This window comes from Sander lucioperca, chromosome 18 (genome assembly GCF_008315115.2).
Source record: "Sander lucioperca isolate FBNREF2018 chromosome 18, SLUC_FBN_1.2, whole genome shotgun sequence".
In the NCBI taxonomy this organism is placed as follows: Eukaryota; Metazoa; Chordata; class Actinopteri; order Perciformes; family Percidae; genus Sander; species Sander lucioperca.
In genome coordinates this window covers 20567945-20594020 of record NC_050190.1, presented here as the reverse complement: position 1 = coordinate 20594020, position 26076 = coordinate 20567945, and the positions used below count along the sequence as shown (strand labels likewise).

General features: G+C 41.6%; 1 protein-coding gene across 1 annotated transcript in view; it reads right to left on the bottom strand.

The window, feature by feature from the left end:
• The window catches only part of dph6 (diphthamine biosynthesis 6), a 56996-nt gene that overhangs the window by 15780 nt on the left and 15140 nt on the right, over window positions 1-26076 (bottom strand). Inside the window, exons 4-12 of the mRNA XM_031310096.2 lie at window positions 25690-25763; window positions 24589-24707; window positions 16955-17016; window positions 16315-16409; window positions 16053-16146; window positions 14065-14215; window positions 13598-13723; window positions 11946-12075; window positions 11650-11824 (exon numbers count right to left, since the gene is read on the bottom strand). Of these exons, the coding sequence (XP_031165956.1) occupies window positions 11650-11824; window positions 11946-12075; window positions 13598-13723; window positions 14065-14215; window positions 16053-16146; window positions 16315-16409; window positions 16955-17016; window positions 24589-24707; window positions 25690-25763 (1026 nt within the window). The remainder of the gene's footprint in view (window positions 1-11649; window positions 11825-11945; window positions 12076-13597; window positions 13724-14064; window positions 14216-16052; window positions 16147-16314; window positions 16410-16954; window positions 17017-24588; window positions 24708-25689; window positions 25764-26076) is intronic.

Below are 26076 nucleotides of genomic sequence, written 5' to 3'. Positions count from 1 at the left end.
TTGTTGAATGTATTTAAGTGCATATATTATTTCTGCTTTTTGGCGGGGATTTTATATGCAACGACTGTTTAATCCTTGTGTGGTGGATGGCAGTTTGTCAGGGATGTGTGCTGTGATTTCATCTTGAACTGGCTTCAAGTCTGTGGGGCTCTTTCAGCATTAGTGCATTCAAAGCAGATCACGTCTGGGAGTGGGAAATGATAAGAGATGGGCTCATGTTGTGCTGCGCCCTGAGGAAATCCTGCCTCTTCTGACACCTCATTTCTACAAATACAAACCTTTCAGGAGAACCACAACCGTTCTTCCCTCTACAGAATCTCTCCCCATGTTAGGCTTCTCATTTAAGGCTTCATGGGAAGGGGGAGGGAGATATTTGCCTTTTTTATTCCCTCCTCTTTTTTTTTCTACTATCTCTATTTTTTTTCTTCCTGTTTGTGCTCCAGTTTGAGCCTAACCCCTGTATGCTCAACTGTCACACAAAATCAGTGTTACTTAAACGGCGACATAAATAGCCGTATGAAGTGCACAAAGAAAGGCTAGTATAGGGCACTTCTGATTGCATTCTCTCAGGTCTGAAACTGAACATTTATTTAGAAAACAAACCATACGCATATGTTCAAAACACAAGGTTATTACAATGACATATCTAGAAGTATACTTACAATTACACAATTACAATGAGCCATTGTTGAGGCAATGTGTGGTCAGTCTGAGACAGGGACACTGGCCTTTCCCCAACCCCCACCTTCTCTAAGCTTATGTGTATTTTCTGTTGTGCCTGTATGTCTGCCCTCGACATGCCCACTCCATAGACACTGAACCGTGTGGAAGAGTAACACTGTCATGTCAGTTCTGTTCAACTTTTTAGTGGTCAGGAGCTGCCGCTCATCGCTATAACCAAGGTCAGGGGAGCCTGACTGCTGGATGCTCAGGGAGACACATTTGAATGCCAACAGGCATGAATGAACTAATAAATAAATACATCTTTCCACCATCATAAAAAGAATTCCTAAACACAAAATACAACTAGTTTTGATACGATTCGTGTTTCGTTCTTGTGTAAATTTACTGTCGCTCTTATGATGCTGAAATGAAGAAATAGGATCAAATAAAAAATAAAAAATACTCTTCAATAGCTGATGTATTAAAATTGTCTGTTGTTGTTGAGTACTGTGCCACACCAGAGCTGGGCTGTGGATGAAGAGTGATGGAGGTGCATGGATTTTCATTGCGTTAGGCAAAATGCCCTGCTGCCTTCAACTGTCCCGACCTCACATTTTTTGACAAATTGGTTGTGAGGCTTTTACGACTGATGCACATATCGCAAAAATCATTTCTGCCAAGCTTCCTCTATGACCTGCCCGTGGGACATGACAAGCCCCTCCATGCATCGCTCTATCAAACCGAATCTTTCCAGGACAATGCAAATTATGACAAATTCCATCATCCTGCATTATGCGCTTTCCTGCTAATCTCCCTAATTCGAGAGAATATGGGAGGGTCTCGCTGTTTCAGCTGAGGGGCATGTTGTCTGATTGAATGATGCTGAAACTGCAACCCTCAACCCCCGTTATTTCTCCCTTCCCAGCTGTGACCACCTTGTCTCTTCTGTCTTTTCATATTTTTCTTCTTTTTGAAGCTACATCTCATGGTCTGGCTGGTAATGGAAGCACTAACTTAACCTGGGCACAAAAAATGATATCAACACAAAGTGGCACAACCATTAAAGTGTAACTGTCAGTAGTGGTGAAGTTAAGTTAGTCTGTGTGTGACAAAGTGTGGGAGTGTGTGTGATATGAAGGGTAAGACCACAGTGTGAAATGTCTTTTCTACATGAGACAGTGTGAATGTCAAGAACAAATCAGCTTGCGACCCAGCGACATGAAGCTGCGAGTCCATCCAGTTAAACACATGCACACACAAACCCTCTCTTTTCTGCCCTGATGCTACTCTGTAGCTTGTAATGGACACAATATGTAGTTCAGTATTCACAAATTAAAGATGAATAACAGACAAGAAAAATGAAAGACAGACTGAACAAGACGGTGCAGAAAATGCAGAGGAGAGCAAAAAAAGAGATGTAGTTCCTCCTGTACTCAACAGATGGCAGTATGGCTGCATTAAAAAGGCAGCTGGAGTATCAACAATGCTGTTTATACAAAGTCCACTCAAACCATGGACAGGCTGGCTAGACAGCATCGAAGTCGTCTTGGATTTTCTTCTTTTCCTTTTTTTTTTTTTTGGCAAAGTCAAAATGTTTGCATAAATAAGCCACGAATTCCACCAGTGAGATGCTGATGAATATGGATGAAGGAACATGTGGGGGCAAATGATTTAAAAAACTGTATACAAATTGTTTGTGTTTGTGCTACACAAGCATTGTTCTAGATTTATTTTTATCATCAAAAACTCAAAATACAATGTAGCGAAAATGTGTCTATAAAAAGAATTAAATAAAAATAACTGAAAAGCGAAAAATAAAGAGTTTTTATTGATGAAATCCTTTGGAATGATTAAAAATGTTATTTTACTGTAAATGCGCACCAGAGACAATCACTAAAGCAAACTGATAAAATACAATAGCCTGAAAATGAAGTGAATCCCCACTGAAAAATAGAGCAATTATTAAAATTTGTGTCGGAGCATCACGTTCAACTCAATAAATTTTGACATGTGGAAAATATTGTGTACACTATATTATATTGAATGAACTCATACTCTGAGCATCTCAACTACATTACATTACCCAGACTTGCGGGGCCTGACACCCTCTTACATAATAAATCCATAATATCAATAATAAATATATATTAAAAGTGAACATGCTATGTCCGCAGAAAAAAACAGAAGGCTGTATATTATTAATCTGCAGCAGTTTTTACTCCAGTAAAGCGTGCTTTGATGACAATGGCATTTGAAAAATGAATGACCCAGGTTAAAAGTTACTACTCCGAAAAATTGCTCCGTGTGAAATTTATGATGAAGCGAGTGGCCAAAAGTAAATGGAATGTAAGCGCTAACTCTTGTCTGACTCATCTGTAGTACTGCTAAAAAAAAAAATCTGTTAATAAATGAAGACAAAATGGCAATGCTCACACACTGTTGCATGTGGATGTAATAAGCATTTCTAACCAGAGGCGCTGACTGCCACTTTTAATGTGTCCAACTTATGGAATGGCAGAAACATAGGAAAGCATAATAATTACAGAACTCATCCATAATAGCAGTTTTCTAAAAAACACAATACTACAGTGCAGGGCTGTGCAGCAGTGAGTAGGTGAATCTGCTGCAGTAACAGGCTGTCTCTAACAGCCACTCAATCTGGATTGGTGACAATTAGTGTTATAACCCTGTGTTTGTTGGTAACATATCAATCATGGTTTCTCTGTTACTACATTTATTATGTGCTAACAAAGCACTCTATTAATACAATGCTAGGCATTTTTATTCAATTCTGTTTGACTGATAGCTATACTGTTCATCACAAATATGAAAGCATTATGCAGTTTTTATTGTGAGTAGTTTAATTGAATTATCTTATTGCTAGATTCCTCTTATGTTTTGGATTAACTATTTTGGCTAGTGAAATGTTGAAAAGTTAGGGGGATATATTTCTGCCTAACGCTGTTCCCTATTAGTTTCTGTATGTCACCAAACTAGTATGTGTGGGAACTGGCTCCTGTTTTGTTCTGTCTGTATTTGCCACACATGTGTATATTTCACAAGGAGCATCTTCCAGACCCTCCCGATGTGTGTGTTTTTGTGTGTTTCTGTGTGTAGGCCCTGTCAGCTATGCCCTCTCGTCACTGCAGGGGGAAGAAACACACCCGGGCAGCTCTGAATATAGTGGCTAGTTACCATAGTAATGGGATGGTCATACGTCTCTCCTCTCTCAGACAGTGATGGGAGTGGACAGGACACGCCGCTATGCTTTTTATCTATGCATTTGGTATTCAGTTATTTCATTCCACAAATAAAAAGCCAAGCCACTGTACCTCTCCTTTCTCCTTATTCAAATAGAGGGGTAAAATGGGAAGTAAATAGTTAGATATGGGGTAATAATTCACACATGGGACTACAAATAATGATGTGTTTTGACTGAGTGTTTGTGATTGCAATTGTAATAGTGCGAGTGTCTTGGCAGATATCTGCTGTGGTGGGATCTTTACATGACGCTTTTCAGATGGCTTATTGATGTCTCTGAACCATTCACCCCTCCACTGCTCATCAGCAGTGACAAACTGAAAAGAAAACAAGCGCACGCACACACTCATGTAGCATGCGTTGTCTCAAATTAGAAAGCAAAAGTCTACAATTTATCAAATCATATTCATACATCATAACTGATTACATTCAGGTGATTAAGGATGGTCTAGTGGTACATGTACACACATGATGTATATATATATTTACATGCATATCTAGTATACGTGTATCTCCACATCATTCAGTATGTAAAAGAGGAAGAGGGACGACGGCTCTGGCTATCCTGTCCCTTGTTGACATGAACCAAGGCAGTCAGGCACCAATAATACATGAAGAGCTGTTCAAAGGCAATTAGGATCAGTTGTCAGGGCCGGGCCCATTAATGAGTGGGAGTGTGGCAGGGGCCGGGGCAGAGGCACAGCGGCGGCGTACGCGGCCGCGTGAGACTCGATGCACTCTGACAGATCCAGTCCTTCCCCTGTCCTCGCCTGGTACAAGCTGATACCAGTCTGTCCCCACGTGGTGCTACAGCAGCAGTGGCGCAGTATAATGTATTAAAGAACGCACTGACTCCTGAAAATGACCACCGCTATGGCAGGTCAGCCTCTACGCGGTCACAGCAGGAGAGAAAGGGGGGGGGACGGACGTGGGGGCACGTGGGATAGGGTGGGGTGGAACATAATTACCTCCTCTACCGTCTACCACTTCCCATAAAACTGCCCCCTCATCAGATTAAAAATATAGTCTCATATGACCTCTCACATATATGCGTACACATTTACAGGCACAAGTGCACAACCCCCGTCCAATAGTTCCAGCAATGTACCAGGACAGAGCTATGACAATGTGTCAACGCAGATATACGTCTTGTGATGCGGAGCTGTATTAGACAAGGGGGAAGGAAGTCCCCATTTTTGCATGAAAGAGTGTTGAAGAGTATGAATGCATGTTGTGGGTAAACAGACCTGCACAAAAGCAAACATTTGCCAACAAATGTTTAGGTGCTGATGGTTTGAGATAACGGGTGAACAGTCAATCGCCCATTTTGTTTGCCTTTGCATGCATCTTTATCTATTTGCATGTCAATCAAAGCAGTTTCAGTGCTGTATACCTGTCCTGTAAGCCATGAGTGTGTTACAGTGAGTCAACTGTGACTCATTGTAATGACCAAACCAGTTTACCTTGTCATACAGCCAGGGCCTTTCACAAAGAGCACACAGGTGTGTGTGTGTGTGTGTGTGTGTGTGTGCGTAAGACCTGGCCTCGGGGCATACAGCCGACATGCCATCGCGGTAAGGTCTTACTGGGTTTGATCAGTGTGTTTTGTGTGTGTCCAGTTCAAGCAAAGACAGTTGACCCCACTGTTTGGGTAGGATGAGTAAAGCCTACAGAGACAGACTCGGGTGATGTACAAAGACAGGAACTGAATCGATGCTCGCTGGGGAAAGGCTGTGAGGTGAAGCCCAACTGTCAGTCAAAAACCTTTCTGACTCTCCCCAGACAAAAGGTTAAACTCATTGCACTCCATTCAGGCATTCAGGAAAGGAAACAACCAGTCTATTCTACTTGTGCCTTCAGTGAAATGTAAAGAAAAAACAAATATGTGTTAACATTCTCCACTTCAACTAGGAGCAAGTAACTACAAGTGCTGAAGAACACCGTAGTTTTGAGAAGCCTTCAATCTCATGACTGCTCAAACCGCTGAGCCTTCAAGACCTAATTTTTCATCGACTCAATTACTCGACAATTGTTCCCCTCCTGGTTCCACCCCTTCCTCCCTGCCTCATCTCCCCCTCTTCCTTGGTTGGAAGTGATCATTTGTTCTTTATTAAAGTTGATAACATCCCTTGCATTGTCTGAGTGTGCACGCCAGAGAGCCGCCCCTACTGTTCTAGCCTCCAGCGCTTCGTATTATTGGTGCATTATTTCACGCATGCCCTCCTCTTTTATCAAACGCTTTTGAAGTAATGTTAATAGACTAGAAAATTGAGACATTTATGAAGTATGGGCTGTGTTTATGAAAAAATCCATAAAGTACGACAGGGGAGAGGTGAGATAAAAGCAAGGTTTTAATAGATTGTGGCAAACAGGGGAGAGGCGTCAGATGCTGACAGGCACCTCCTCTGAGATCCCTCATATTTTATGGGATTAATTTTGTTGTATTAGAAATGAAGTTAAACGTCCTAATTAATCTGTTCGTGCTGCATGAATACCTCCCCGAACGCAGATGCACGCACACACACTGCTTTTTGGCTAATTACTCTTCTGTGGTAATTGAGGTAGATGCAGTCTCTAGATGTAGGCTGAGGAAGTTTGGGGAGGTGGAGGGATGTTTGATGTGATGGATTTGGGGGGGGGGGGGCGCTGCTGAATTGTGCATGTTGGCTCTTTTACAGTAGTGAAACATTGTGGGTGAGAACAACACACCGTAAAAATAAAGCACTTAGCTTAATTTCTGCTATTCATCACAATTTTTTTTGCTTTCTCACTCACCACACTAGCTCATATTTAGCTGTCAGCCCTTTTGATTGTTCACCACAAAGCAGGGCTGCTAGCTTCACAAACGTGTACTATGCATTCTCCTACTACATTTCGAATGAAAATCACGGTTTCTTTTAAAACACAGGTGGAATGATAGGTTAAAACATGTATATTAATGTGAGGCAGCAGGCTCAGCTGCATACCACGTAACCACAAAGTCTATGTTCACTTTGGGGATCTTTACTACATTTCATTCCCATCTCTTTGCTGTCATTCTCTACTGTCAATTACCTTAAAAAGTCCTTAAAGTAATCTTTGATAATATAATCTATGCTACTTTGTTGGCTGAAATAAACAAAATCCAAATGAGGCATCCAACACACAAAGGGAACTTCTACCTATGTTCTTCTTTTAGTCATTCTTGCACACCCTTTCTGTTCCTACATGGGTGGCCCAAACTCACTATGGCTCCGATTGACCTCTGGACTTTTCATCAAGAGGGTCAGACAAAGTTCAGCTCATTGGTTTTAAACATTAAGATTATTGTTAGGTGATTATTCAAATTCAACCACCCGCCACAGTACACTCCTCCCTTTGACGCTAATTGGCAGCGTCAGATCCACTTCCCTCCTGATGCCTCACAGTCCACTTTGACAATTTTTAAAATCCAATGCAAATCCTATCGCGGGCTTGTGCAAGACGGTCTTCCACAATATTGACTGTCACTCACAATTAGGGGAATGAGGCAAGGGGTTAGTGTTCACCAGCAACCTGAGGCGAGTGCAGTCAGCTCCCAAAACACACCCCGCAGAATCTGATCAGTGAGTATAATTTCCTAGCAAATATCCCAGGGGTGAGCCACTTACCTTAACAGGAAAGAGGAGATGTTTAACAGCCATTCAACTGATAGTCTTTCTATTCAGACCTGGTTTGGCTATTGTGTTTGCTTCTGTAAATGTGGCTCCAAAGGGAATGTAATGGAACAGGCAGCATTAATCTAAATAGATGTGGAAAAGGTCCTGCAGTGTGAGACTCCTGTTGCTAACAAGTCTGACTTTAGTTAATGATAGGTCAATTTTTTCCATCTGGCAACCCATACGCGTAATCGTCTGTTATTAGTACAAATGGATTTCTGTGTAAAAATGTGGAACATTGCTGGCTAAAGAAACCCATGCTCTTTTTTCCTGCCATTATCTTAATGCAACAGAATTGTTTAAAAGCTCCTTTTAAGAAACAATGGACAGAAAATTCAGTAATAACTTTTATTTATTCTAAAAGCATGCCCATTGCTTGGCTTTTGTTGTAATGAGATCATTTGTTTTGATATTTTGCAACAAAAATACTGGATGTCTAAGAGTATCTTTTGTTTTCAAAGAATTGATTGATGTAATAAAACGGTGACATTTCTTATATCTTAATTAGATTATGCAAATTGTGTCTAAACAAATGACAGCGAAATTTGCATTAGACCTCTGATAAATAAGACAGCAAAACAAAAATAACAAGTGGAAAGAGCTTCTATACTGCCACGCTCAGAAATTATATATTATACTATAGGTAAAATATATTATGGTGAATACAACCTCTAAACACACGTCAATCAGGTACGAAACAATATGAAAGTGTAAAAACAAAGCATATATTAAATCACTGTTTTTGTCTTTATAGCTTGCGGCTTGTACCTAAACTACTGGCATATCATACATTAACTACAATACACCAAGAGGCCTGCAGCTTTGATATCGTAAAGGTTAACTAATTCTTTAAATCAAGTCAGATCTGAATCTGTCAGCTTGCCAGGCCAAGTCGACAGTCAGTCAGCTTGCCATTCCCGAGAGCTGAAGCTGAGAGACATGACAAGCCAGGCAGATAGATGAAGAGATGGATGGAGTTTGAAGGTCCAGCATCCATCACGTGCCAATCCTTAATGCCATTGCTCTCTCTACCTCCACAGGTACCACGCTCTTAATGTGGAGACCTACTGTGGTCCAATCCTGCAGGGCCAGAGTGCCACGTTCTGTCAGCAGCCATGTGCTGTCTCTCAAACCACTGGACACTTGTCAAAAGAATAAACTAGTGCTGTCAGTTAAACGCGTTATAAACTGCGTTAACGCAAACCCATTTTAACGGCGTCAATTTTTTTATCGCGAGATTAACGTTCTCTTTGGCCAAACAAACTTTGTAGTTTTTTTTTCACATGCTGTTGCAACAACTAGTAACGATAGAGAAACTACAACACCACACCGGATCTAGCTAGACCAGAAACAAAACAACAGGCATGCCTGCACTTGTTTGGGCTTGCGAGCCGGCCAAAGAGTAGTAGGCTAACGTTACGTTTTGAGTGGATGGCGAGCGTGAGACGCAGAAATGGATGTCAATAAGATTCTGAACGGAAAGTTTACTTTTAAAAAGTTGTCGAGGGGGATAGTAGTTTCACACATACACAGCCTGTGTGACACGGAGAAAGCAGCCCAATGGGAACTGATGCAGAGTGCAAACGCTGTCTCATCAACCGGTGATCACTGGACGTCAGTGAGTAATCAACATTATTGAGGAGTTACTAAACACTATACTGACAGTATATTAGCATACGGTTTTAGGACTGTGTTGTTTGTATCGTTTTTTTGACTGTTTTTGTCATTTGGGACATTGTCCACCCCCTTTTCTGTCCAGGAGAATTGTTACATTCCTTATTAGAAAAATGTAAAGGTTACAAATGTCCTGCTGTGGCATCTGGTTTTTGGACCATTTTGTTTGTACTGTATAAGCAAAGTGTTAGTGTTACATCTCAGTTAGGTTAGGTACTTGTAGGAATTGTGCAATAATGACAGATTCACACGTTTCTTTTGTTTACAGTAAATAAAAAATAAACAAATACAAATCTTAAAGTCAAGTTCAAAAAGTAACTTTCTTTGCATTAATTTGATTCCCAATTAAGATACACTGGTAAGAATTGCTTTCCATTGTTAATATGTACTTAAAACAGTTCTGAAATGCAAAATAATAAAATTGTATTCATGTGATAAAACATGCGATTAATCGTGATTAACTATAGAAATTTGGCGATTAATCGCGATTAAAAAAAATTAATCGTTTGACAGCCCTAGAATAAACTGGTCCCAATAGAGCTGAACATTTATCAGTTTATAGCCCTATTGGAATGCAGCACATTCAAATGGTTAACATAACAAACAAGGAAGTAAAATGTTACACAATTATTCATCAAAGTCGACTCTCAATTTCTATTTCTTTTCTCCATTAAGTCATTGCCCCATCAAAGAGCTCATCACAAAAACATTTTTGCTGCACAAAACCGACTCCCTGGACATAATTAAGATCACAAATTCATCCTTTAATCATTTCAAGTTCAACCCCCCACCCCCCTTCCAACACCCTTATATAGCCTTCTTTTGATTACTAATTCTTTTCCACAGACAGTGAATGCAGAGGGCTCCAGGTTATTTGGTCTCAGACAGCAGCTTTTCTGTCTCAGTTGTTGCCAAAACCCTGTCACCATGGTGTCACACGCAAACAGTCACCAAGGAAAATTGTCATTAAGATGGAGTCAACGTACTGGTGAGAGAAAGGGTGGCACTGCATGCTTGCTCACAGCAAGGGGGTAATTGTATCAATATGTAAAAATCTCTTGCTGTACTGAGGAGTTGTTAATACATTTTTGATCAAATTAAGTCATTGTAGCGTGGAAGAGGAGCAGAGGCGACGCAGGGGTCGTGTGAAGCGCCGTGCACAGCTCTGAGCAAGCAAACTCCACTCATTGTTTTCTCAAATTGCTTTGGATATGAATGATCATTAGAGGAATAAGAGATTAGACTGTTTTCCAGAGGCAATAGCACGCGCCTACAGCTGACTTCAATTTCATGTCTCAATGAGAATCCATTGAGGAAATCAAACACTGCTGGCATTTTAAAAAGCAAACCTGACTCTGTAGGTTACATCTCAGGAATCCAAACTGCACAAGACCCATTGAGCTTCAGTGAAACACTGTTGAGATATGCCGTCAAGCTCTAAATGAATGGCTAATCCACACATGTTCTCACTCATAGACGGATTTGGCTGCAGGATCAAGGACAGTGTGGAGGAGACGGACACTATCCTTGTTGACAGTACCTTGACAAGTGTAATCCCATATAATACACACTGGGTAAACAAAACACCAAGCCAACCGTGCAACCACGGCCCACACTTCCTCTGATCTGCCTTTGAATTCGACATTCTTCCTGGGTTTGAAACAATATGAAAGAAGTTCTATTCGTAGCTTTGCAAACATGTGCAAAAATGGATACACACTGCCCACTATAATAGGGATACATATTTACATGTATGCGTAAAAGTAGTATTGAGAACAAACTATCACACATAACAACAATCACATGCAGCTGCACACATGCATCTCTACATAAACAGAGACAACAGAGACAAACACAAAGTACTGCACGTAATCGGAGACACTTCAATTGCTTTGTTAGAGTTGAGCACAACGAAGCATCATAAGAATTACCAGCCAGATTCATCATTCATCCAAATAATCTTTGGTATTCCACCATTGATCTATTACTCACCTTCATAAAGTGACTTTGAATTGCTTTGCTAACAATGACAATGACGATGTTTTTGGCTCAGCCCCCCAGACAAGAATCAAGGGATTCAGTGGATTAAGTTTCACTATCATTTGCAATTACTAACCAAACAAGTTATGTGAAGAACAGGGGTGAAATGAACAGAAAATGATAAATAGAAAATAATAAATAAATTGAAGAAAATGTAAATAACCTGGCCTGCAAAGCATTTGCCTTTGCTGAAATGATTAGCTGAATAATGGATGAGTCTATTAACAGTTTCGTTTAGAATTTATATATATAATATATTAAACTGTCAACTGTCAACACTCATACCCACAACCAGGAACACCACCGCTCCCTGTTGTGGTCCTTGGAGCCTTACCCTGAGGGCCTGACTGTAGGGCCCGATGTTGGCTGGGGCCCAGTGGGACAGGCTCTGGACGTGCAGGGCTTCCCTCTGGTGGAAGCAGCCTTCCTCCAGGGGCTCGGTCCAGTCATGGAGCAGACAGTCCATCTGCAGCAGCTGACCAGCAGGTAGAGGAGCCTGAACACACACCCTACGAGGAAAAAAAAAGGGGAAACGTAGAATGAATGCTTTGGAGTGTAAAGATGTTCCCTAAGAGAGAGAGGAAAAAACTACAGGAAAGGTCTGTACTGTATGTGTGTTTGCACCTTTACCTGGCTGGAGGGTTTATGCCAAAGTGTTTCTTATAGACTGTGTTGAGTAGAACAAAGTCTTCCATGGACCTCACATATAGGTGAACCAGGATGATGTCCTTCATTTTCCAGCCTCTGCTGTCCAACTCACCTGGATACAGGAAACACATTGTACTGTAAATCACTGTAGCATATTGTATATTGGAGTAACATAGCCTAACCTACCATAACCTTACTCCCATTTTGGCTAAGCTAACTTATGCATATTTGGGTAAATGTTGTTGTATACCACATATAAGTTATATATAGCAGCTTAAACTCCTGCAAAATGGTAGGCTTGTGACCCAAAATAAGTGCTGCATTTGGCCTGAGTACATCCTTGTTTGTAAGTGTTCACTAATTTCATGCAATTGGTTCTGTGGGACTCATGATTTTGGTTTACCTCTATAAACGTATTCTATTCTCTTTTGATATCTTGTTTTGGGGAAGTTATGAGTTGTATCTACTCCCACTGCAACAGGCAAGCTTGCCAGTAAACAAACACTCACAGAGTCTAAACAGTAATTTCAAGGCTATCACTATTGTAGTTGAGAGGTGGATAGTTTCAAATTTTTTTTTTCTGACACTGAAATCCATTGAAACTGCATTAAAGTGGTAATGGTATTTGTCCCCTTCTATAAAGAGCAGTCTAACACAGTATGTGTGCAAATGTTGGGCTTTAGATGCAAACACAGGCACCAGGGCTCAAAGCAAAGCCCGTCTCCTTACAATCATTTGAAAAGAGCTTCAAGTTTGTTTTTCCTTTGCCAACACCAGCGTCTCAGACTACTTCGCCCTCATACAAAGAGGTTGTTCATTAAATATTAACTTGTTTAATATTGTCTCTGCACTGTGAAGGCTGTTCAGCCGAGCACCACGATAAACATTAAATATGCTTTTCATCTTTCACTCCTCTTTCTCCATCAAAAAAAGAGAAAGAGAAAAAAAAGACTTAGATACACTGTAAAAGCGTGCGCTTTTAAACTTCTGCAGGTCAGAAGTGTGTGTTAAAAAAGGCTTGGTTTGGGTTAATTTGAAGTGCTTGTCCTTGTTTGGTGGCCAACTCACGATCCCCATCTTGTGACGGACAGAGTCTCTGACTCCCTGACACACAGGGTTTTGCCTGCTGGGTTGACAAGCACTTTTGAATAAGAAACGACTTCTTAAGCACTGCCACACCTCCTTGTGTGTCTTTAACTAACACAGCAAGGAGAAAGAAAGACACCCACGGGACAAAGAAGATTTCCACATATGTTTCTCTCCATTGCCATTTGGGGGCTAAAGTAGGGAGTGTTGTACAGTAAGCCCTGCAGAATCTGTTTTACTGAGCTGTCTAAATCAACCTTGGACAAAGGAATTCTGTATCATCCCCGCTTGATCATATCAAAGAAGAAGATTTTTATTTGATTGAAGAAAACATAACTTATTTAAGGTTAGTTTACTTGTGAGTGTCATTCTGTGTGCCTTTTGCTTCTGCGATTTAAGGAAGGCAAGAAAGAATTATTTAGTAGACCCTCGTGTTTTTCCTGAGTGTAGAGATATTTAAAAGCATGTCCACAGTTCTGGTACACCATGTTCTTCAAACAGGTTCACTCCCTTGTTCAATACTTTCTCTCCCTCACACTTTCCCTTACTTTGGAGCTGTGTAAAAGCCGCCGATGTCTGGCCCTGGATTGCGGGATCTTTGCTCTGAAGGCCATTGATGCCAGAGATCCACTGATAGCCCCTGGAGTTTCTTGGTGAGCAGGATGGAGGGAGATCTGCAGGAAGAGATACATGAAGAGGTAGAGGGTTAGCTGTTTTGGATTTCCACAAGTACTTTGTACAGGCAGCACTACAAATGGTTGTATAATGTTTGTTGGGCATATGTTGTATGAGAGGTAATTCATGCATAGGTGGTTTATGTCAAAGGAGGAATGAATTTAAAGACTGTCACAAATACGCTGCTGAAATGACAGCTCTTGTCAAACTATCACTCAGAAATACTAGCATCATGATGCTGGCCGCATGACACAGATTCAGGAAGCACACACCACACACATCAACACACACCCAAGCTTGCATGTCAGCATGTGCATGCCTCACCATAAATGAAACTCACCGTGGCCCCGCTGACAACTAAGGTCACATTTTGATGTAAATTCTTGCTGGTTGTCTTGAGCTTGATCAGCATATTCCACCTCCTCAGTCATGTTGTCAATGGCGTTCTGGCAAGGACAACTACCATGGGGCAAAGCGCTCGCCACCACATCCTGCAATAAAGCACCACAGGGAATACATCAGGCCAAACGCCCACCAAAGAGTGCTGAGCCTTTTGCAAAGACAGACAAAACGCTGTATAATTAGCCAACCTTTTCAAATACCCCACCAAGCGGGCTGTGTGTGTGTGTCAGTCTTTCATGACAAGGGCCCAGACACACATAACTTCAAGGTGAATGAATATGAAACAACATGCTAACATATTCGTGGTTCAGGCGAATAGGGAGTGGTGTTTTCTGATACTGTAGATTCAATCATGCTGGCTGTCAGTCAAAACTCATGACTGGATGGGTGAGACATGTTTTGGATTTCACCAGTCTTTTCCTTCTGTTTACTTTTACTGTGCCTGCTACTTCTTTAAATAACAAATCATTACCATTCTCTAAGGCGTACATATTACCTGCCAAATCCTGCTGGGGCGTCACACATATGAATACATATTTCATATTTCCTCAATGCCCCCCTCACCCTGTCCAACACTCATTCACCCCCCTCATCTGCTGTCAACTGCATTACGCCATATGATAATCAAATTAATTATACTTCAGCCCCTCTCTCCTAGCCAGCATGAAAAATAGCTTGACTAGCATTAACGGAGGGCAAATGATGGTGGTCCATCCCCACCCCCTGAGCCCGGTGCAGTTTCCTCTAGTGCTGGTGTCACTGCAGATCTGTCACCCTGACGAGAAGAGCTTCAGAAGGCTGAACCAGGGCAGGTTCTCCCCTGGTTGCCCCCTCCTTCCCCTCCCCTTGCAGGCCCTGGATCTCCCTGCTCTTCCCCCAGCAACCTAAGGGGGGCTACAGGGGCTGTGTGAGCGTGCGTGTGTGTTTGTGTGAAGGGGGTGGGAGCGGCGGCGCAGGGAGTGAAAAAATATATAGCTGTAGGGAGTGAGGCTGCAGGGTCACGGAGGTTGTGGGATGGGGGTATGTTTTCTGTCCATAACAGTCCCAGCCCCCACCCAACATGCAGATACACACACACACAAACATACACACACAGGTCTACAAACATGAACACAAAATCGAATGTGCACATTATTGTGTGACGTGCGAAGAAACGCATGTGCAAATCGCATGCTTTACCCCCTTATAGTCTTACCTCGCTGCAACAAATACCACGGCATGCAAGCAGCACTTCATGTCGCCAGGAACCCTCATCAACTAGTAGGTGTCTTATTAAACCAGACAATGAAACCAGAGTAATTAAAACTACACATAAATGAGGTCAATGTCTCCATCACAGAATTTGTGACAATAATTTAAGGATCATAAAGTTGTCTGTTCTTGCAGGGAAAGTAGAATGCTTCAAAGTGTCACCCTTCTTGTCTGTGAAGCCCCATTCAGCTCCTTCTAATATACCAAAAGCCAATTCCTACTGCCTCCCCGCAACCCCCGCCTGTGTCCGCTTAGCCAGCTACCTGAATGCAAAGCGCCTTAATGTGAGCAGACATGTTTATTAAGCTGGGCCTAGTTTCAGGCTGCAGTGAATATTGCAGACGTCAAAGTAGGCCATGTGGGGCTAGAGGAGAGAGAGAACGAGGGATGAATGGAGACACCGAGAGCAAGAGTGTGCGAAAGACAGAGAGAGGCCCTCTGGAGGTTGATCTGAACCCTGCCCTACAGTGCTGTGTTTCTCTTCTGCTCAACAAAGTTATCAGACACCGAAAGGTTTTCTTCTTGTATTTGTTTTGCCCTCAGAGGGGTTTTGAAGTAATCAACCCCAAAGTGACTCAAACTTTTGTTGTGAAATGATTGATTCAGCATTGCAATGCATTGATCTTATTTACAAAACAAGTTAAACTCATGGATTCCTTCAGACGTTTGACTCACGGCATCTTTGTTCTCGGTGTGGATCTCGGTGAAGCGCAGATAGCCAACTGGAGCAAAGGCATCTGCTGAGTGGATCACTGTCTCCGCTGCATCACTGCGCGCACACGCACACGCACACGCACACACACACACACACACACACACACACACACACACACGAAAATAAGTTTCACTTTCCAAACTTACAGCAGCCACATGCTGAAAAAGTGTAACTGAGTTTTAATGTAGACAAATGATTGTAAGTTTATATTTCTTTACTCACATAACTATCTTCTTTTTGAAGAGGGGGCAATCAAGGGTGAAGGTTTCATATTCACCTCCTTCTCCACAAATATGAACTCCATACTTCTGGGAGAGCTAATCAGTGGAAGCAAAACACCTTATTAAAATACTTCGAAACTCCTGTATTTTATTTGAACACACTATTCACTGTCAATTTCCACTCCCAATTTCCATAATTTCCCCGAACATTTCAATTTATAGAAATACCATACAAGTACTTGTATGGTATTTCTAGACTATAAATTGAACGTAAGTAAGTCTTAAATTAACAAGAGTGTCTTCATGTTCATCTTAGAAGTGTTTTACTTTTGACACCAGTTTAAAAAAACAAACATTTTAACAGCACCTGTACCAGAATATCATTGGTATGACTAGGATACTTTCTCACAGTAAGCACAGAAAGAATAGAGAATATAATCATCATAATCATAATCATCTAAAGCTAAAAGTGAAAGAAAACTATATTTCACTGTAGTATTAAGCACTTCAAGATGTTTTAAGACTTTGAACATTGAACATCAGGTAACCTGACTTTGAGCAAATGATGTGCAAATAGAATACATGTAAGTACTGCAGTCAAGAGTGTAAACTGGGTGGCAGAGTATCTACCAGTCTGTGACCTGTTTCAGATAGGGCTCCATGTCAGCCAGAGGTTTTCCTAAGTGCTTCTCTGGATCCAGGCCTGGCACCCAAGTGGGAAACGCATTCAGGAGACATACGAACACACACACACACACACACACACACACACACACACACACACAAAGACAGCAATACACATGCGCACACACACACACACACACACACACACACAAAGACAGCAATACACACGCAAACACAATTTCACACAGACACACGTATGGAGGGAGAGAGAGAGAGAGAGAGAGAGAGAGAGGTCTGATCAGGAACAGAGTAGTGATTGAAGATGACAGGCAGGGAGGTTTACGGGCAGTCGCACAAACACACACGTAAACCTGCACCCTGGATCTATTTGTTTGACTTTGCAAGTAGTGTACACAGATCTCTCCGGGTAAGGGCAACAGTTTTCAATTGCTGGCCGCAGACCCCCCACGCCCCCTCGCCTCCCGCCCCCTCATCTAGTTCCCTTTGAGAATATAAACTCTGGAAAGAGATCTTGTTTATTTGCCTTTTTCCCTCCCCTTCCCCTGAAATGGTGCATGGAAGTGACTCAAAGGCATGGGAGAGAAAAGAAGGAGGGGAAAGAAGGTTGGAGGAGAGCTTTGTATGAATACCCAGTGGTGCCACACTCAAAATACAAGCTCACCCCCTAGACAAAAAAAAAGAAGTAAAACCAACAAACCAACCAAGCAGACTTCTAGAAAAACCCTCCTGCCCTTTTAATAAGATATCCAAATCTAGACCATAGCTTCACCCAAAGATTAGCACTTTGATCAGTCTCATTTTGGGATTATGTACATTAGCAGGAATAAAAAAGTGTACTTAAACCATAAACACTTTTCTCAGCTTGTTAAGCTTGTACTGCTTCGTGACACTAAATCCCGATTTTGTCTTTCAGACGGCAGTTCCTGATGGCACCACGCTGAACTCCAGCTCACCCTGTAAACAAGTCCTTTCACCAAAAAAGTGCAGCCAGCGTTTTCCTTTTCCTTTTTTCCCGTCGGAACAGTGAGGAATGTACACCTCACTGTTCTGACGGGAAAAAAGCCAGGTGCTTTCTACAAAGAATAGAACAGTAAAAACACAACAGGACGTTAATGTAAAATGCTACATTTTAGGAAATTCCAAACTGTGTAGTTATATAGTCCTGCCATTATGTGTAGCGGAAAACCTGATTGCTATCAAAAATATGACGGCAAAGTTACTGGAACCAAACCATTACATCTTAATGGTCACTGACTATGCTCGCCTTATTCTCCTACGATTAATTTTTTTCTGTGGCTCTTAATTGATTGACAGAATCATTAACAAGTTACTGATGACCTATATGAAGTGACGTGCAGTTGTGACAGGAATGCCATCGCAATAACAAGAAATAGCTGAAATTGTCCCTAATAATTTCACTGAAAATCCAATGTAGCGCCTCTATTCCGAGGCTTCACGTGGTCCCGCTCATCGGCACGTTCATGTGTTTAATTAAAGGAACAAAGTTAATCGTAATGTGAGAATATCTTCTCTCTCATGGCCTGACAACCTCAAAGGTTAGGGTGTCATCCGTGGGCCCCATGGGGAGCAATGGATGGGAGACTAGAGAATAGGGTTAGGGAACGTGAAGGAAGGACGTCGCATCCGATCCTGGGTTCATCTTAATCCCAGCTGTCTGTCCTCTGAGCCCCGGTGGTCCAGCACTACGGGGGAGAGATGGAGGGCCACAGCGGAGGGAGGGAGGGAGGAGAGAGTGTGGAGGGAGAGAATGAGCAGGCCCTTATTCTCTTCCCAGGGGATCTGTGGTCTTAATTAGTGTGAGAATATCTAATCTCAACATCCTCTCATCTTAACCCTGCCACAAAGGTAATAAGACAGGAGAGAAAAAAAAGCATTAAAATTCAATCCCATTTAAATATCCTCTTTAATTAGTCATGCCTTTTAACAAATTTTAATAATTGGCTCCAAATTGCTGAGGGGATGCCACTTTTTTTATTATGTTCATTAACTTCTCTGCTCTTAAATAATACATGATACATGATTTGATATTTACAAGGGGGGAAGAGGACGGTGAAAATCTTGGAAGACAGGAGTGACTGATAAAATGATATGAAGATGGCATTAACGTGAAGGCATTTCTCCCATGACCACTTAGCACTTGTATGAGTGTTTTCTTAATTGAAGTTCCTGACTGACTGAAGGTTACTGAAACCTTTTGGAAATGAGGATAGGTGGAATGAGCTTGCACTTGTACAATACATGCCTTGAGAAGTCTTTGAGTAGCCACTGGTGTGAGCCTTCAGCGATCTAACACCACTCATTTACATGATCTTCACATCTCTGTCTCCTCTGAACCTGTTATACAACTTGACCTAAACCCAATTACCTAACCTCATTATGCCACATTAAACCCAAATAAGCCCACTAGAAGCTGCCATTAGTCTGCCGCCAGAGACAGCAAGACCGCACTTTGGAGAGAGAGGAGCTTCCCAAAGAGAGACTGAGAGGAATGGCTCTCCTTTAAAAGGGCTTTTTACCTCGTGTTATCCTATAAAACTCCAATTAAATTTAGTGAACTTTAAAACCAGGGAGCCCAGTAATGAGGGAGAGCATTTTTCAAAAACCTTGTTGACATTTAGGGCCTTGAAATTAGCCAAGAATAAAAAGTTTACCAGTAAACCAAAAGCCATTTAGGCATTCAAGTTAGTTTTTCTACGGGGATATGAAAAACGGATGCAGAACATTTTAGACATAATACTAGTTACCCTACAGCAGAACACTTACAATAACTAGAAGTAAAATCTAGAAAACCCTTTGATTCTGCTTAGAAACTCACTTTTTGAAGTCAATTCTTGTACCAAAAGGCGTTTTCAGATTTTAAAGTTTCCAGATAAAAAACATGCTGTTCTCACTTCTACCCTTATAGAAGTCAATGGTAATTATTTCCAGAGCACACTTTTGCACTAATCCTTTTTAACGATCATGATTGGACTTTTCCCACCTTGAAGAGGTTGATTCATGTAAACCCACTGCAGTGAGTAATTGAAAATGCTTGTGATTTTGCTTACTGAGCCTAATGCTAAATTAAAAGCCGGGAGATTCTAGATACTGTCTGAGCTGAGCTGAGCGCAGTATCGCAGACATCCACGGGTTGTCTTAAGATCTGGCATGCCGGCTGACAGCTCGGCTTTAATCCCTGCCTTCAGAGAGAAAAGGCAGAGAAAATTGGATTCATGATGTGTAACATTTTAGCCTTTAAATGGATGAAATAAGCATCTCCTCCCTAGTAGGTGAGCTGCATCAGCCTTCAAACAACACTCTCAAAGACCCGCGCAAAAACAATAGCTGTTCACTATCACCTAATCTTTGAGCGTGAAAGAGAAATACAGAATGGAAAGAAAGAAAGAAGGGAGGGAGGCGGCACCGTACAAAGGATAAGATTAAGGTTATATGTGAAATTTGTCAGGCTCTTATCTGAAATTCAGTGCCTGTGAGCAGAATAATAGGCAGCATGAATTGTAGCAATTGCATCAAGATGAAATCCTTTCAGTCCAACAAATCAAAAAGGAGAAACTGGGAGTACTTTCAACCATACAGAATTTAACCCGGACAAAATTAACCTGTGTAAATTAATAGATCTTTTTTTCAGCTTAAGGAATTTACATGAATATCCAACGTGTAGCAGGTTTAAAATAAAAAAGCAGCAATTGCTTCCATCATACTTAAACTATTTAAAAGGTGCTGTAGGTAGGATTGTGAAGATCCAGGACTTAGCCAAAACATTTGAACATCAACAACTTCTCAGTCCCTCCCCCTTTTCTGCTAAAGCCCAAAACGGTCTCCTAAGCCCCTCCCCCCACAAGGGAGAATAGGCATTCTCCCATGAGAGAATATTCATTCTCCCTTGCGTGTGCATGAGCAGTGATTGACACGTAGTTAGACACCCCCCCTGGCCCTGATTGGTGCATCTGAACAGGGAGCTGTGGATTTTTGCAAATCGCACTACAGGCTGTAGGTGATGCCAGAGCAGCCAGATTTTTTTAATTACCTGCTTCATGTAGTTCTACTCGAACATAGGGTCAATTTAAGCAAATATGACAGAAAGTTAGTTTTATAAGTCTTACCTACTGCACCTTTAAGGCTGCTTTGAAACCCGTTCTGTTTAAATTGAACTGGTCAGTGGCTAACAGCACACGCAGGTAAAACATTTGTCCAGGTACCTAACTTTATGAGTTAACATTTCGTGTGTATTTTCTTATTGTGGGTTAGCAAATTTTGAGTAATATGGAAGTTTATAATTTTCATTCAAAAAAAGGGATAAACCAGTGAGGGGCTTAACACACTGAATTTCTAATAGCAACCTTGTTTAATGTCATTATCTTCCCATTACTTTATCCCTAGTATATATCCTATATATCATTTCCAGGATTGTTTAGGTGCTGCCGGAAGATCCGCAGGATGTCCCTCATTTTCAGCCGGACCTCACCTTCTGCTTTCTTTGTGTTGGCATTCTAAACTCCGGTCAATGGTTAAGTGCTCCTCAGATCTCTGCAGGGTAAATCCAGACAGCTAGCGGTCCAATCTGAGTTTTCTGTTGCACGACTAAAACAACTTTTGAACGAGCACATGTTCCACCAAAATAGGTTCCTTCCCGAGGCTATTTTGCAGAGGCGCCGTTGCTTGTTCGCCGCCCAAGACGACTGTGATTGGTTAAAAGAAATAAACCAGAGCACGTTTTTCTCCTATCCAGGAATGTTGTGTGGAAGGGCCAGACCTTCCTCCACAGCGCTGTGGAGATAGGTCTGGCAATGCGAGACTACCTTGTCACTTTAAAAACAAATGTATGTCATATCCATATGCCTTGCCACTATATCTCAAGCTTTACTTTATATACGGCAGGTAATTGAAAAAAAAAGTTTCTTTAGATAACAGAAAGAATGCATTTATTTAATTTGCTTATGTATTGCATTCCACATTGAAAAAAACATTTCAGTACATATTCTTTAATGTCTTTGAACATTATTTGTCCTTTAGGTATATGTTCAATTCTATTCAATGTCCTTAAGTGGGTAAGGTGATCAGTGAAAGCAAATATGTGACATAAATTCCCTTCTTCATAGCACAAAGGCTATGTTCGTGTGAAGGGTAAAAGATCATGCAGTGATAAAAGGTTTTCCCTCAGATAGACCTTAATTTCACACATGCCAATTATCTCTGGAGCTGAGGACCAATTAACTGCTAAACCTGTGCCCTCATATACACCTGTGCTAATCAATCAATTAACTAATTACATGAATATTTAATACTGGGTTTTAGAATTGCCAATTATTGTGGTTAGCTCAAGAGATATTGCATTTCAAAGAGACAGTTTCCCAAAAAAAAAAATGCATTTCCCTTTGAGAGAAATGCATTTTTGCTAATTAGAAGCATTTCTCTGACATTCATAGCCTTAGACTCCGATAGTTGAACTTACTTCTCTACATCTTCAAAGACTAAAATCCTCTTTCTCCCTTTTGTGGTTTTAGGCTGCCATCAGCACGCAAATGAACACTTCTAGAGAATTCACTTAGAGGATCATCCTGTATTTGGACAGCTGTCTTTTCACTGCAGGGATTTGACATCAAGGAATATATCCACCCTTAAAACAGATAGTATTTTTTTGTACTTCTTTATCCATTCATTGTTAATTTCCACCTGTCTTTCTGAGTGCCTAATGAAGGAATATTAATCTTGAATGACTTCTCACTATTCAGAGCTCACCAAAACCCATTTCATACTACTACAGAATCATAAGGCGTTTTGGCCGTCAGTTCAGATGCAGACTTAACCTTTGCCCTGTGAGAGTTGTTATGTTTTTCTCCTCATGAGGTCTGCACGAGTAAATCCCTCCAAATCTCTCTCTCACACTCTCACACACACACACACACACACACACACACACACACAAAAGGCCACCAGGTACGCCCTTCTGTCACCCAATCTCCCCTAAACAGCACACCTCACTGCTCAGACCTGCTCCCACCAAAGCTGCAATTATGTGAGTGCTGCCTAAAATGCCTTGGGCGCTTGTACCCCTATTCAATTCTTTGCTTTCTAATTACCACTGCCTCGGGACAGGTGAGGAGTCAGGGCTGATAAGATCTTTCCCTTTTACCTGCAGCCAAAACACACATACTCACACAAACACCTACACTGGGAGGCCAAGATACACACTCAGAGGCACCCGAGGTGATTTTCCTTTCTAATTATAATCTTCCAAAATATGTTAAGAATTTGCTTTTAGACAAAGTTGTGTTTAGAATAGAAGGCTTGGCGGAGGTAGCTGGGTTACAAGGTGACTGAGGTCTTTAAGGTGTGGTTTTTCTTTACATGTGTCTTATTCCAGAAGGGTAATTTGGCATTATGATTGATAAATTAATATGAAATGCAGACTTTGATTATATCTTGTTAGAAGTGCAATGGAAATAAAAATACATTTTGACTGGTAAACAGTAATTATAATCCCGCAGGAAAAAAAAATCTCAAATCTGACATCATCTCTCCTCTGATGGGCATCTGACAAGTCATATTATTTATTACCAAAAAGTCCTTTATCATGAGACCATTAAAAATGAGAAATGGGTCCAGCAAATAAAGTACCAAAGATAAATGGCTTGACAAGTGCATTCCATAAGAGGTTATTCGAGCAACGTTGAAAGACATAGGCAGAATATCTTAAACGCGCTGCTCAGCTCTCAGGGTCATCAGTCAGCTGGGGACCCCTTTTCAACTGATTGCTACCAAAGGTGACAACAAGCACTTAACAGCACGTAAACAGTGTCTACATGATGATCTATCGCTGTGAGTAGTTTGAGAGTAAAAAGAACCATTTGTAGCCGTAATTATCATTTATCACTGGCACCGTCTAAAAGGGATCCTGCTGCACTTTCAAGTAGACACAGGTAGGGATCTTAATGTCATGTACCTGAGAAAAGAAAAAGAAAACTTATTTTTTTACTCTGTCTTGTTATTCAGTAATCTGATCTTCCTGTCCTCGGGCTCCAAAACAGGCAGGTAGAGAGCAGGTGATACCACATTAACCTCTTCCCCCAGTGCCGCTGAAGCAGTTGAAAAACATAAATGAGCGATTTTAATCTTCGCTTCATGGAACATGTATTCTGAGCTATGCATAAGCAGAGAGTGCAGTGTTTCTCTCACACAATGGGGACATGCGTCGCTTATTGACAGGTTGCATTAATGTGAGGGGCAATCACCTGTGATTACTTCTCAACTGCCAACCCTCCCTCCTCCCTACTCCCACCCACCCACCCAATACAACTGCATTTCCCTCACACCTCCTCCTTCTGTGCTTCTTATCTTTTCATATTGTTCTCTGCTTCAATACCGTCGCCGCTGGCACAAGTCTCAACACCGCTGCTAAGCCACAGATTAATGATTAGGGCATTACTCTGCATGCCTCTCTTTTTCCTCTCTGGTTACACCTCCCTTTCTCCTCCTCCTATCCCTCACTTATCCAAATTATGTCTCTTCTATCCCCGTGCCACCACTTAACCAACATGGCACCTTCAGAGAAAGTAAAAAGAGAGTTAAACAGCTGCCTGACACACAAGAGAGTGGGATACAAACTCACCGAAGGCGGCGACTTTGATGAGGATAGCATGGAGGTCAGATGATATCATCTCAGAGAGCAGGGACTCTTGGTCTCGGCGCCACAGGTAGGCCAGGGGCTGCAAACCTAGCCGCAAACATCTGGGGAACAGGTGAAAGGGAAGAGGGAGAGGAGTAGGTTGAAGACAGAGAAGGCTATGTAAAGCAGTTAATATTGAAAATTTGCCAGCTTCAGAACTACTTCAAAGCCAACTGGGCTAGGCACATTCTCTATTTGCGGGAAGGCTGCCACCCTGATAGGCCCACACGACATGCTCCCACCTGCCAGTGGCTTTATTCAAAGACAAAACAAAAACTCCATCTTAAGCTGTGGCTTGTCTGTCGAAAAAACTCATGTGAAACACGCATCCACAGCAGGTAACTGGACCCAAAAAGCCTGCACACAAATTTCTACAGCTCAATAAACGCGTGAGATGTTCATGTGTTTGCATCCAGTGTGTATAAGGGGAAACAATAGCTGACTGACAGCAGGGTTTGTTAATAAGAAGGGAGCTTTTGTGCTGAGTCCAGTCTGTGTAAGTTTAGAGCAAGAGAGAACAAAGAGAGATGACGGAGGGCAAAGAAAAACAAAGAGAGGAACAATAAAATAAGAACAAGAATTAAAAAAAACAACACATGGGTTACATGTGTAACAAGGAAACCATCTTGTCTTTCTGCTAATAAGACTGTTGTGTTTCACCCATAACGGGAATGTGCATTTTTTATATGTAACAAAATCACATGACGATTATGAAACTACCAGTTTCATTCCTTCTCTTGAAATCACTGCTCCATAAAAACAGAGCTGCACCATAAAAATCAAAGCTAGTCTAAATAAAATGGCATAAACAAAACTCAGTGTGTGTATATGTGTGTGTGTGTGTGTGTGTGTGTGTGTGTTTAAACAAAATCAGTCTAAGTTTTGGAACACACTGTGACTACAGAGGATGTACTCTTTTCCTTCAGTGGACCACAGAGTGTGCGTCAATCGAGTTCAGAGGCCTAAAACAGTGGGTGTGTGTGCACTTTAGTTAGAAAGCGTGTTCTGCATCATCAGTGTGCGTGTGCGTACTGTATGACTTACACATTTTCCACACGGACCCTCTGGTAATCGGAGAGAATGGCCCCTACAGACACTGCCTCGACACCCTCTTTTTCCTGTGGGGAGGAAAAGATGGAGGGAGGAAATTTAACCGCAAAGAATTCTTGCCTTTTCCATTATACAGTATGTGCAACGTGCAATGTAACAGCAATATGATGTCACTGTCCCATGGGGCCAAATACTCTTTGCACAACCTCCAATGGTATCCCAAAGTGTTATCTGAACAAAACCACACAAACACATGTAAACATTATACACACACAGAGTGAAACAGAGACAAAGAAATCAGATTCCTGACGGCTCTTTCCTTTTGTCGGACCGCAATCCTGTGGGGATGTTTACACTCTGACTGTATCAAGGCCTTATGGT